The 14,896-nt window shown below is 39.4% G+C and overlaps 1 protein-coding gene across 1 annotated transcript; it reads left to right on the top strand.

Moving 5' to 3' along the window:
- Window positions 1-4,466: 4,466 nt before the first annotated feature.
- On the top strand, window positions 4,467-14,609 carry LOC148565566 (uncharacterized). The gene is made up of 6 exons (XM_088487187.1): window positions 4,467-4,651; window positions 12,502-12,578; window positions 13,125-13,216; window positions 13,345-13,564; window positions 13,672-13,738; window positions 14,366-14,609. The coding sequence occupies exons 1-6, from the start codon at window positions 4,467-4,469 to the stop codon at window positions 14,607-14,609; spliced, it is 885 nt and encodes a 294-aa protein (XP_088343313.1).
- Window positions 14,610-14,896: the final 287 nt, after the last annotated feature.

Raw genomic sequence — 14,896 nt, 5'->3', positions numbered from 1 at the left:
TTCTGGTTCGCTCAACTAGAACATTCCTTTAATTAAAGTTGCTTGATCAATCAATCTCTGTGGGATTCGACCTCACTCTATTGTGAGTTTTTACTTGACGACGAATTCGGTACACTTGCCGAAGGAAATTTGTTGCGAGACAAGTTTTCCGCGTATCAAGCATGTCCTCATGCTAAATCCAAGAGAAAAAAAAGTGAAGGTAGAATGGTGGAATCTTATGCAATGCAATCTATTCTAAATGCAAGCTACCTAAATGAATCATGCAATTCTAATTACTATCCACCTATATATATAGAGCTTACATGTGGTTAATTTGATTTAAATTTTCAAGGAATCATATATGCATAGCCAAACCTAAATCATGTTAAAGCACTTTCACAATTGAGTTGAGTTAAAGGAATTCACAAACTTGCAAGACAATTAATAATTAAATAGGGATATATGGAGATGAGCTATTGAACCCTCACTGGATTTTTGTGTTTACTCTCTAATCACTCAGTGTTTGGGGTTAATCACTCTATTCTTTTCTATTCATGCTTTCTAAAACTTTGTTCTTCATCTAACCAATCAACAAATATATAATGTATACATACAAACATCATGAGGTCTTTTTGAAGGTTGTAATGGGGCCAAGGTAAAGGTGAGGATATATATAAGGCTAAGTGAGCTATAAATTGAATCCCTGATTAGTCTAAGATCTCACCTAACATATACATTCTCTATAAAAATTTAAAATTATCCTGGTCTTCCCAATTTTTCACTTTCTTATTACATACTCATGTACCAACTTTATTTTGATTTTACCTCATGTGCATTGATTTCTTCAATAAACTTATTATTGGGGTAATTTTGTCCCCTTATTTATTTATATGATTAAAAAGGATTTTTTTTAACATAAACACAACATATATCAATGCACATGGTATTTTAATTTAAATTGGTTTCACATGAGCATACTCCCAAATTTATGATTATTTTACTAATTTAATCCTTTCCTATCAACCCATGTTCCCACGTTTCCCCACACTTAGTGGATACACAATCTCTATCTTAAGCTAACCAAGGATTCAACTTGGGAATTTTAATTTATTTTTCTGCTTAAGGCTAGTGATGTGGTTATAGAATAAAAGGGGATTAAAAGGCTCAAGGAGGCTAACAAGGGTGATGTAGGAGGTAGGCTTATTTGGGATAAGTGAGCAAAACAAGCAATGGCCTCAATCACATGCATGTATGTATCTACATTCTATATTGGACATATAGATTGAAACAAAGTTAAGATTACAAGCATAGAAAAGAAGTGCGAAACACACAGGAATGAAATTTATGGTTGAATGTAACCATACAATTAAGCTCAAAAACTCACAGGTTGTGTGTTCTTTAGCTCAAAAACCATATATCAGTTATGTATGTCATGCAAGTAGAAATCAAGAGTTTTCACTCAACTCAATGTGAATCTTAGAATGGCTTTTTATAAAATAAGTATTTTCCTTGAAAAATGTTGTCAATTAACCAACATTTATTGCTATATATATATATATAGTGTGTGGATTGTTGTGATTATGTTAAACTAAAAGTTTCTAGTTTACTCTTTTATTTTTAATTAAACAAAATTATCTTATGCTAAAAGGGTAAACTAAGCTAATTAATCTATATTTTCTATATCACAACTTAATAAGCTAAAAGTGCAAACTAAACTAAATATCTAAGATATATATATATATATATACACCAAAGTGAAAAATACAGAAATAAAGTAAAAATACAGCAAAAGAAAAATGTGCAAGTACTAAAAGATAAATAAGATAAGATAAAATAAAAATAAAAATAAAAATACAGAAAAAAAATAAAAATAGGATAAAAGAGAGTCTGAAAGTGGTTCACCAAAATAAAGTTCGTCGGAGATGGCGACCTCCCCACACTAAAATAATAGCATCGTCCTCGATGCTCTATCAAACTGTGTGTGTGAAGAAGTGGCATCTCCGGAAGGATGTGCTGCTGGTGTCTCGGTGGTGGCCTGAGGGTCTGCAGTCTCTATGAGTGTCGGAGGATCTGCCTGCTGAAGCGGAGGCTCTGTCCGTAGAGGAATCTCTGGATCAGCCGGCTGTATCTGATGGGGCTCCTCATGATGTGGTGCAGTCTGCTCAGGTCCTGCCTGCTTAGCCTCTGCACGTGCCTCCTTCTCGTGATCGTCCGCCTCCTCCTCAGATGGCTCAGAAGGGGTGTCAGGCTCGGAGGGAATGTCATGGTGGCCAGATCAGATCATCAACTTTAAATGCTCATAGAGTCGCTTGCTGCGACGCTCAGATCTCTCATATCGCCGCTGGTTGCGGTGTTCCATCTGGTCTAACCGGTCAAATAGGCGATGCACGAGGTGGTAGATGGGCTCTGAGGCAGGTGAGGGTGCAGTAGTGGTGGCTGGGGCAGTAGGTGCTGAAGGAGCAGCAGAAGATGTGGCTGCCTCAGCAGAGTCAGTGAGAAAAGGAGGTCGGTAACCCAAGGCCTGGAACTTCCTGCTATGATAGATGATCTTCTTGCAGTCGGTGGCGGTTGGCTTCTCATCTGCTAGCTCCCAGGGCACCTCATCTCGGCGGCCCAACTGAGTTATCAAATATGGAAAAGGGAGGGTGCCTCTGACATGGACTCTGGCCATGTAATACCAGATAAAGCGGGGAAGATATAAGTCTTTTCCCTCCATCACACACCAGATGAGGGTGATCATGGTAGCTGGCACCTCCGTCTCATGAGTGCTCAGCATCACGGAGTTACTCTGAATCTGCTGCCAAAGCCGAGCCTCATCATTAAGATAAATGAGCTTAATTCCCTTTGGGGCCACTGTAGACTTGCTCATGACCCATGGGACAGTAGGATCAAGAGCTATAGTCCTCTTGACTGCGTCCCAGTCAAATCTCATGAATCTCATATCCTCCTCAGCCTTTTGGTAACCGTCTAGCTAATCTGACTTAGGCTAAGTTGGAGGATTTCTTCAATGGCTTCCTCAGTAATCAGAATTTGCTTTCCTCAAAGCTGTACTGTATCCAGGGACGTTTTGAAGTAGTTACAGTAGAATTTTCTGACCTAGGATGAGTTGACTTCAGTCAAGTTTCTTTCCAAGAAGAACCAGCCTCTCTGTTTAATTTGTTCTTAAGTGTATTATTTGAGTTCTTCTGGAATTTTGAGGGTCCTTTCCAGGTATAGGTTCCTAGAAGTTGCAAAAACTTGATACTTTAGCTCACAGTATCTGTTGGCAAACTTGACAGGGTCTGTGGCAGGCATTAGCTGATCAGCCTTTTTCCTGCGGGGTAAAGTTCTTTTCCCGCCAGGAATCGTCATGGAGGATATCCAAAATAGAGGTAGAGGATTCTCCTCTTTTCCTTTTGCCAGTGGTTGCTTTGCCCTTTTCTTTTCTTTTAGGGTCAGACATCCTGAAAAGCAGAAATTTCAGGATCCAGTTTAAGAACTAATGCAGGAAAATAGGTAAGCAAATAGGAATTTATCAATTTAGGCATAGAGTGGCAAAAGAGGCATAAAGTAGCAATATAAGCATGAATTGAGTTAAAAAGATGTAAAATTTTGAATTGTATTTAAGTGAAATGAAAATCACAATCCAAAATTTATTATATGCGAAATTCTTGTTAATCAAAAAAAATAGTAATCATGCCTTGAAGTGGTTTGAAAGTGGTTAGTTGAAAGCTAATAGAAAAGTTAGAAAGTTAAAGTAGTTAAGAGTTAAAAATGAAGTTAAAGTAAGTGGCATGGAGTTTTGGTTCCCAATTAACTAAAATTGCACAAATTTGAAAACAAGTAACTCAAATTCAAGTAAATATTACAAATTATTGATGATTAATCATAGAAAAGAAATGCAAAATTAAAGTGAAATCATCAATAATGTTGTTTAATGAATAAGGGAATTAGAAAGAATAAGAAAGCTAGCCTGTGCATTCATGAATTGTTTTGGTTGAAACCATTTAATGAAAAATTAGAAATTTCCAAAACTAATTCATGAATGGTAGTTGAGTGAAATAATATGCTGAAAAAAATTTGGGCAGCATTTCGTCTAAAAATTGGATATTCCCAGGTAATAAATAACAGCAAAAACAGTTCATATGATAATAAGGTAGTGCAAGAAAGAGTAACAAATAGTAATTCACATGAATTCAGAATAAACAAACTCAATCTGCATCAAAGAATAGTAAAGAGCAGCATATGAACAACATCATCATCACAGCATATTCAAAATTGCGAAATAGATAAAACAATTAACAAGAACGGTGCAATTATCAGGCCTAAATCCACTAACCACATCCTAGCTACCTAACCACCTAAAATCCACTACGATCATGCATATCTAACTATCCTAATTCGAACATAATATGAAAAAAAATTTACGGAATTAACTAAAAACTAGGAACGGAATCGGCGTTTGGCGGAACCTGGTTTGCAGAGGTATGGAATATGGAATTAAAGAGATGGCGGTGGTGGTGACGCAGTGGTGCTGGGAGGCGGTCACGGCGGCGGTTCGGTGGCAGGGAAGGGTGGCGGTGTGGTGGTTTGGGGTGAAAGGGGGTTATAGGGGAGGGTTAGGAGAAGAAGAGGAAAGGGACGAGGAGGGTGAGTGTGATGGGGGTTGGTGGTCGGCCGGAGGTCCTGGGAGGTAGCGACGGTGCTGGGCGGCTCGGTGACGGGGCAGGGGTCGTGGAGGGGGAAGAGTAGTGGGGGAGGAAGAAGGGGAGAAGAAGAGGAGGGAGGGGGTTTTGGCGATGGTGAGGTGGCAGTCCTGGTCGGCGATGGTCGTTGCGGCTCGGTGAGGGTGGAGCGGTGGTAAGGTGGTGGTTGGAAAGAGGAGAAGAGAGAGTGCAGAGGGGGATTGGGGGGAAAGTGACGCGAAATGGGTTAGGGTTTCGCGTGGGTTGGGTTAGTGGATTCAAATCCACGTGAATGCGTGGGTCACGCGATCGCGTGATTGAGACAAAAAGGGAAATGACGCGAACGCGTCATTGACGCGATCGCGTCATTGAGGGGTAATGAAAATGACGCGTACGCGTGGGGCACGCATACGCGTCGCTCAGAATTATGCTAAACGCACAATTCCAGCGTCGTTTTGGCGCAACTCTCTGTTTCCTTTTAGGGGGCAATAATATTCATGCGACGCGTACGCATCACCCACGCTTTCGCGTGGTGTGTGTGAAGTGAAAGTGACGCGACCGCGTCGTTGACGCGTTCGAGTAGATCAATTTGTGCGTAACGCACAACAGCCGCACGATTCCAGCCCAACTTTTTGGGCGTTGGATTGTTACGTCGATTTGCAATCGACGCCCATGCGTGGCCCATGCACACGCGTGGGGTGCTCTCTTCTTTTTCTTTTTTTATGCAGGATGCAAAATGCAATGCCGATATGAATGTTACGAATAATTTCAGGTTCAATAAAATAGAATAATATAAAACTTAAAAACAAACAAAACGAAATAAAATTAAAAGTGAAAAAGAAATGATCATACCATAGTGGGTTGTCTCCCACCTAGCACTTTTGGTTAAAGTCCTTAAGTTGGACATTTGCTGAGCTCCCTGTTATGGTGGCTTGTGCTTGAATTCATCCAAAAATCTCCACCACTGTTTGGAATGCCAACAGCCTCCGGGGTCCCAAACAAGGCACGTAAAACCCTTGAGTAAGTTCAAACAGGTTTTCAGGCTCCCGGGGTGCTAGATGTCAGAATAGATTCCAGGATCCTAAACATTACTTTTGTAACCATCTTTGTCTTGATCTACATTTTTCTAGCCGGGCGGTATGGGATTTGAATTCTCACTAAGATGACCAAACATCTTCCGAGACCCATGCAATTAAACTCGAAGCCAATCCTTGTACCTCAAATTAAAGTGTGGAACTTCATGGAATCTTGCATACCAGCTCTGAGTGCGAACCATTTCTCTTTTACTCTTAAAGCCGCAAAGAGCTCTAAGCTGGCCATCTGTTTTAAACAAACCATATTCAAGTGGAAATGTAAAGATAAAGGCTAAGGATTTTACCCACTTGAAGTTTGTATTGGATGATAATGGCCTTGGAAAAGGTGTTTCCAGGGGTTTTGCAAGCTCTACTCCCTTGTATTCTTCTGTGAATTCTTCCACTTTCTTGCAAACTTCTTCAACTGTAACCACGTCTTGATCAAAGTCTTCGATATCCTCCTCATCACTCAAGTCATAATTTGGAGGTTGAGAGAATTCTACCTCCGCATCATCTTCGTATTCACTTGGGGAAGATTTTTCAGTCTCAAAGAATTCACTTGCGGATGCAAGTTCATTACTAGGAGAACTTGACTCGTGATTATCATTATCAAAGAAACTCGCTTCTTGAGTTGTTCCATCCAATTTTTCATAAGATACCTGCTTTGGGGGCTGTGCACTATCCTCCTTAGCATCAATTGCGAATTCCTTGGCGAAATTCTCCACAATTCTGGATTCCCATGGAGGTTCAGCATCACCTAAGTCTTCAACCAATTCTTCTTCTTCGATAATTTCAACTTTCTCCACTTGTTCCAGTACAAAGTCATGCTCCTTACTGTCCATTGGAGTTTCTAGTATCTCCTTCATGCTACATTCTTCATTAGATTGTTCACATGAAGCCATGGGGGTTCCTTGAGTGTTCGAACGTCGGGAAGGTAATCGATTGATTGCTTGATCCAGTTGGTGAAGGGTTGCATGAAATTTTTTCACTGTTTCCTTGAGACGCTCCCGTGATTCTTGAGTCGATGGATATGGACATAGTGCATAGAGAAGTGGTGGTTCTTGGGAGTAATTGGATTGGAACTGGGGTGAATATGGGTTAGGGTCATATGGAGGTGAGTGTTGGTAGGTGGCTTGTGAGTGTGGTGGTTCATAGCTATGTTGATGAGGTGGCTTGTAGGCGTATGATGGGGCTTGTTGGTAACTACAAGGAGTCCACCATATCTATCATCTTGGTATACACCTCGGAATGGCTCTTGACTGTAGTAATTTGGTGGGTGTTGGTTGTCACGAAAGGGTCCACCAATACTATTGTCTCGACATGCATTGTGGAATGGTCGTCGTCCATGATACTTTGGAAGGTGTTGTTGTCTAAAGGGTTGATCAGATCCTCGTGGCTCTGTCCATCTCTGATTGTTTTGACCATGATGCATGTTCCTATTATAATTTCCATTCCTTGCAACAACATTGGAACCAAACTCAAAGCGACGGGGGTGAGAACTCATAGTAATTAATAAAAATTAAAAACAAAAATAAAAGCAATTAAACAAGCAAAATAAAATATTTACAATAATCAATAATAAGGCACACGTTTGCAACTCCCTGGCAACGGTGCCATTTTGATGAACGAAACTCTCGCACGATCTAGAATTTTCACAAATAAATTCCCGTTGTAAGTATAGCTTCTAGACCGACAAGAATTCCTTTCGTACAAAAGTTTGGTTGTCACAAGTAACAAAACCCAATAAAATTTATAACCAAAGTATTTAAACCTCGGGTCGTCTCTCAAGGAATTGCAGGGAAGTATGATTTATTATTGGTTATGGAAATTTGTATATTTTTGAGTTTTTGAAATAAGGAACAAGTAATTTAAATGACAAGAAAAATAAATTAATAATTATAAAAATCTCTTGCAAGGTATAAGAACTGGAAATCTCATCCTAGTTATCCTTATCAGGTGTGATGAGAATTGTTATTGCTCCCACTTAGTTAACCCTTACTAAATAAAGGAAAGTCAAGTGGACCAATCAATTTGATCCTCAAGTCCTAGTCAACTCTTGTGGAAAGACTAGCTTTAAAGCGATCCAAATCAATCAGCGATTTCCAATTTTCAATCAACGGATGAGTCTGATAACTCAAGTGTTACCAATTACTTAACCAAAGCAAAAAGGGAATAAATCTTAACTTAAATTGAAAGCATTATAAATAGAGTAAAACAATCATAAATCTGAAATACCTCAAATTATATTAAATAGAATATTCAAATCTAACATGGAAAGATTCATAAGCCAATTTGGCAACATAAGTAATTAGCAAATAAAATCATTAGAGTATCTAAAAGTAAAAGAGAACATAAAATTAAAGTTGGGAACATTGAACCTGGATTGAAGAAATAACCATAAGCTAAAAGGAATCCTAATCCTAAAAATCTAAGAGAGAGGAGAGAGCCTCTCTCTCTAAAAGCTACATCTAAAACCTAAAGTTATGAATAATGAATGTTGTCGATTCCCTCTCTTTTGATTCCTCCATTCTCTGGCTTATATTCTGTGTTTCTGGCTTGGATTTTGGCCGAAAAAGGGCCCAGAAATCGCTGGGGGCGACTTCTGCAATTTTCTGCACATGGCGTCTGTCACGCGTTCGCGTGGGTCATGCGGTCGCGTCATTTGGAGTTTTTCCTTGTCACACGTACGCGTCAGTCACGTGTACGCGTCATCTGCGTTCTGCTCAAGGCACGCGTCTGCGTCATCCATGCGTATGCGTCGCTTTCATTTTGAGCTAGGCGCGCATCCGCGTCGTCCATGCGTACGCGTCGCTGCCTTTCTCTTTAAAACTCCATTTTTGTGCTTTCCTTCCAATTTTGTATGTTTCCTTTCTGTCTTCTAAGCCATTCCTGCCCTATGTAGCCTGAAAATACTTAACACACATATCACGACATCGAATGGTAATAAAGGATAATTAAAATTAATATTTTTAAAGCATAGGAAATATGTTTTCACATATATCATAAAATAAGGAAGGGAAAATAAAACCATGCAATTCATATGAATAAGTGGGTGAAGAATTGATAAAAACACTCAATTTGAGCACAAGATGAATCATAAAATAGGGGTTTATCAGAGCTTCTAACCTTAACCTAGGAGATTTAGTGGCTCATACTGTACAATGAAACTTGAAAATATGAAATAATGTTCTATGGTGGTCGAAGATCCTAAAACAAGGGTGATCTTTTCCTATATATACTAATATAATAACTAAGGATTACAGAAATATGATAGGCTTAGGCTTGTAGTGCGAAAATCCACTTCCGGGGCCCACTTGGTGAGTGTTTGGGCTGAGCTAAGGGTGTCTCCACGTGCTAGTAGGGCTCTTGGGTGTTGAACGCCCCCTTTGGACTCCCCTTTGGGCGATGGACGCCAGCTGCTCCCTTTTGGGCATCCAACGCCAGGAAGGGGGTAGATGGCTGGCGTTGAGCGCCAGTTTTGGGCCATCATCTCCAAAGACAAGTATAGACTATTATATATTTTGGAAAAGCCCTGGATGTTAGCTTTCCATAACCTTGAGAACGCCCCATTTGGATATCTGTAGCTCCAGAAATGCTTGCTTGAATGCAAGGAGGTCAGATCCTGGTAGCATCTGCTACGCTTTCCTTGCCTCTGAATCGAACTTTGTCAAAACTCTCAGATTTCAGCAAGAAAATACCTAAAATCACCATAAAACACAACAACTCATAGTAGAATCCAAAAATATGAATTTTACATCAAAACCTATGAAAACATAATAAAACTTAAACAAAATATGCTAAAACTATATGAAAATGATGTCAAAAAGCGTATAAAATATCCGCTCATCAACAACCATACTCACAAGGCCCATTCCACCATTCACTTCCATACGATCCTATCTCATGTATACCATACCAACAACCATATGAACCATACCTAGAGCCACCACCATTCCAACACCAATACTCCCAAGAACCACCATTTCCTTATACACCACCTCAAGACTTTCACCAATATAAACCACCCTCCAACTACAATACCTTTCTCCCAAATAATGAATCCTCTCTTCCGCCACCTCTTCCAATGGATAAAGCTCTCCATACCTTCATGCTAAAACAACAAAGAGACATCAACTCTTATATCCAAAAGCAAGAAGAGGAGCAAAAGGAGCTAAAGAAGATAGAAATCATGGTTGCTACCTTGGCAGAAGCCGTTAACTGCATGGCCTCCCACCTAAGCTCATGCAATCAAGACGCTCCCATTGACGAATATGGAGGCTCAACCAAAGAGCATAGTGAGGGAGTGAATTTAAAGCTTCAAGGTGAAAAAGAGGAGTTGAAGCAAGAATTACGAGAAGAGGAGGAAGTTTAGACAATTGAACTGAAAGAAGTGGTTGAATATTTAGGAGATGTTGAATGCAAAGAGGACTCTAAAGTTGTAGAGCCTTCTTCCATGGAGTTTGAAGGTGATGTTAAGGAGGATAGTGCACAACCTCCAAGACATATTGTGATTGAAGAATTGGAAGAAATGGTACAAGCACAAGTCCTCCTATCTATGATGATTCCGCATCAACATATGATCCTTTTGAGCTTGATGAATCCTTCCCCATTGAATTTGAAGTGGATGTTGAGGTAGATTTCACTCAACCCCAAAGGTATGATTTGAGTGACGGGAAAGAGCTAGAAGAAATTTGATGAGGAAGCATTTGAACTTGAGGAAACTTGGCAAGAGGTAGAGCTTGAAGCATCTTGTCAAGTGGTGAAAGCCCTTCAAAGAGGATGGACGGGAGTGAAAATTGCTTTATCAAGATCATTGAAAACTTCTCAACCTAGGCCGCCATCCAATCCTTCATTTGTGTGGGTAAAACTTATATCCCTTAGCTTTATCATCCCACTTGAATTTGGTTTGTTTGAAACGGATGGCCAACTTAGGGTGCTTTATAGAATGAAGCGTAAGAGAAGGATGTTTAATGGTTGGCGTTGTAAATTTAGGCTCATTATGGTTGAGGCTTCGAGGATTAAATGCAAAGGGTGGAGGCATGCTAAATTGAATGGGTCTAGGAGGGTAGTTTGGTGCCTAAATGAAAATTCCAAGGGTAAACCACCCGGATGGAATTATGATGATCAACTTGAAGACGGGTGTGAAAACAAGGTTTGGGATCCCGAATTACAAGATGTGGATCAATTTTGGGAGCTCCGAGCTTGTGAAGGACTCCATCAAGGCTTGGTGCAATTAATTGAGAATCTTGAAGCATTTTGGAAAACCAAGCATTGGTGGAAGTTCAAGGATGAATTCAAGAACAAGCCACCTTGATTAGAGCTCCCCATAAGTCCAACTTAAGGACAATAAATAAAAGTGCTAGGTGGGAGACACCCCACCATGGTAAACTCTTTTCATTTTTCTCTTTTGTACATATTGGTAAATTAGTTTAATTTCATGTTTAGTTTAGTTTGTTGAGTTTATTTGGGAGTCTAGTATGTTAAATAAGGTTTGATGGTGTTTTTGTAGCTGTTTGGATGTTTGGAATACTTGGTTTGGTGCTAGAACTTGGAAAATTTTGAAAAACAGAGCACCCAACCACGCGTACGCATGACCCATGCGTACGCGTGACCCCAAGTTTCCAACCTCCCACGCGTACGCTTCAGCCAAGCGTACGTGTGACCCCCAAAAATTTCCAGGTGCAGTACAAAAACCAGAGACTTGTGCTAAAAGGGTGTTGAAATTGTGCGTTTAGCACAATTTTGCCCCGCGCGTACGCGTATGCGTCGTCTTCTTTTCTCTCCCATCACGCATGTGCGTCGACGATGCGTGCGCCTCATACCCTTTTTTCTCCTCTCACACCTACGCGTGACCCATGCATAGGCGTCGCACCCTATTTCTGGCATGCACGCGTACGCGTGACCCCCTGTCCTGTCTCACATATTTCTTTTCTTCTCTTCTTTCAATCATCCATCACCATCATTCACCATCTACCATTATTTTCCTTAGTTTTTTAGTTGTTAGTAGTTAGTTAGTTAGTTAGTTAGTTAGCTTAATTTTTGTTTTAAGTGATAAGTGTTGGATGATTGATTTATTTGCTATCACTACAAGAAAAATACCCATTCAGCCACACTTTTTTTAAGCTACATTTGAAAAGCGTAGCCTATTCATAGAATAGGCTACGCTTTTCTCTGTGTTGCCTTTTTATAAGAGAAAAGAATACACAAATGCGGCATCATTTAAAAAGCGTTGCCTTAGGTATTATAGAAATCACTTATAAAGCGTAGCCTTATGTTAATATCTATAAATACAATTTTCATACCAAAAGAAACGCTTTTAAAGAGTAGCATATTTGTTAAGTTTTGGGTAGGCTTTAAAAACGCTGCCTAATGTAAAAATGCCAAATACACATGTATAGGACACTTAGTGAATTTTTTTTGTTTCCTTTTATTTCTTCTCATCATCGAAGCCCTGCACTGTATCTTCGTCATTCCTTCTTTCCTACCAGAGCACCAAATAACAAAACCCTAGCCGCTTCTTCAATCTCCCCGTCATTGTGCCCTCCTTCATCGTGCACCACTGTCACCGTCTCACTCGTCTGCTCATCGTTCTTAGTCGTGCTCTGCCGCCGTTCATCCATCTCGCAGCTCTTCCTTGTAAGGTTGTGAAAACCCTAGCCTCCACCACGCCGCCATCAATCTCACCGTCGTCGCTCGTCGCGCTCAAGATCGCCACTAGGTTCGTCGTTCTCAAGGTCCCTCAATCCCTCGTTCGCTAATGTTTGCTTTCTTGTCCTGTTTCGCAGTTCTTCGGCGTCGTCCTTCATCGTGTTTGTCGCCAGCTCGCCGTCTTCGAAGGTCCATGCTCTGTTCGTGGCTCACTGTAATAGTGTAATGACATTGTTCGGTTTTTTGCTCTGTTCCTAAGGGTTATTGATCTTTGAATTATTCTTGAATGATTTATTTTTCAATTTTTCATTCAATGATTAATTGATTGTTGATTAGCTCTTACTGCTGTTTGTGATTATTAATTGTAAATATGCTGCTGTGCTGTTGTTCTTTGTGCTTTTGTGACTTAATTGTGATTATATTGTGCTGTTTGTGATTATTTCATCCTATATTATTGTTAGATATCCAAATCAGTTAGATATCTCTATGTTAATGAGTTACAAAATATAAATCTGATTAACTTGTTTCTAAATTATTGTTAACAAGTATAGACTTTTCTAACCTGTCCTTCTCTTGTGGTTTTTCTGCTGATATATAATTCAAATTCAGATTTTATCTCAGTTGAAGTAGTAACCAAACAAGAAATTAGCCTTATTAGCCTTATTCTATTTAGTTGCAGGTAGTTCCTTCATTCTTGTTAATGCTTTGTTTTCCCCTTTCTGTAATCAAGAAGTGCTCTCATTAAGCGATTCCTGTGTAGGTTCGGATATATATCAGGAGACTCTTGCCAAGGCACTTGCAAAGCATTTTGGTGCAAGGCTACTAATTGTGGATTCCCTTTCACTACCTGGTGTACGTTTTCTTAGATATTCTTTTGCTACTTCTTATTATCTGTTTGTATTGTTGAGATGATTTCTTCTTAAATCACTGTTAATATAAACAGAATAATAATAGTTTTTGTTATGTGATTGATATTTCAGGGAACTCCATCAAAGGAAGTTGATTCTGCTAAAGAAAGTTCAAAGCCTGAACGACCATCTGTGTTGGCCAAGAGAAGTACACATGCTGCTTCTTTAAAACATAGTAAACCAGCTTCTAGTGTTGATGCTGAAATTGTGGGTGGATCCACAATAAGTTCTCAGGCTATGCTGAAGCAGGAGGTTTCTACTGCTTCATCAAAAGGCACTACTATTAAAACAGGTGTGCTATTTTGTTGTTAAAAATTGAGCAACTATCTCCAAATTTACTTCCTATTGTACATATTGCATAGCACCTAAAGGTTAACATGAGGCTTAAATAATTTGCAGGTGATCGAGTAAAATTTGTTGGTAACTTCCCTTCTGCTGTCTCATCAATACAAAATCATCCTTCAAGGTACTTTGTCTGATGGAAGAATTATTCTGAATACAATTCAGTCAATCTGCATTTGATCTGAACTTGTGGAGAAGGGAGATCTTTTTTATCCTTTTTGTTGAGGAGGCTATAACCATTGAAAATCATTCAAAAGAAGATTAAAGGAAGAATATTGAATTTCTGATTGACGGCAATTTGTTTTGAGTGGCATGAGTGTACTTTTCTCTTTTGTGAATATTATTGCTTCTGAATTTGAAATCACTTTGAAGTGGTATCTCTCAGTTCAGTTGCAGCTTTGATATATATGCAGACTTTTATTGTGATCTTTGTGAATATTCCTACCTGCTGATATATATGCAGACTTTTATTCTGTTTCTTCTGAACTTCCATCTTTGGTTAATAAGGCTAATTTCTTGTTATTAACTTATATTTTTCTGGGCTTGATCAGAACTGTACCTTTAGTTTATGGCGTGTTCATTATTTCAGATACGGCACTTATTTAATTGATCTACACTGATTTATTTAATTGCTTTATAGAGATAACCAATGTGCATTGACACTTTTGCTTTAGTTTTTCTACCTTATTCCTAATTTTTCTATATGCATATCTTCCCACCAGACTTCAATTGATGCTGCAAACTATGACAGGGTGATGTTACTGGGTGGAAGAGCGCCAGAGTATCTTGCTCATGATCCTCTTGTGGCACTGGTGATCAAGCTTTTTAGTTCTGGAAAAGCACTTGCTTCCATTTGCCTCGGACAGTTGATTCTGGCGGCTGCAGGTGTAGCTAAATATCACAAGCTTACCGCTTTTCCTCCTGTTAAACCAGCACCGGTTGCCTCTGGTGCTCATTGGGTTGAACCAGACACTAGCAACAGTGGTGGATGGTAATGTCATTACTACCGCCACTTATGAAGGGCACTCTGAATTTATTCAGCACTTTGTAAAGGCACTAGCAGGTAACATAAGTGGCTCCAACAAAAAAATCCTCTTTCTTTGTGGGGTATGTTCAAATGATTTTCAGGCACACATAACTGATAGGAACTTAGTACTAAGGGCACTAAAGTCTTTGTTTATTCTCTTTTCTTTTATTTATTTTAATTTTAGACTTAATTTGTAATCCTCTTTATATTCATTGATACATGAAAATTAGTAGTTTAGACTTTAGACATGTTTCA

The sequence above is a fragment of the Arachis ipaensis genome, chromosome B5 (genome assembly GCF_059453495.1).
Source record: "Arachis ipaensis isolate K30076 ecotype BB chromosome B5, ASM5945349v1, whole genome shotgun sequence".
Classification (NCBI taxonomy): Eukaryota; Viridiplantae; Streptophyta; class Magnoliopsida; order Fabales; family Fabaceae; genus Arachis; species Arachis ipaensis.
The sequence above is the reverse complement of the archived record's forward strand: the minus strand, read 5'-3'. Positions and strand labels throughout refer to the sequence as shown.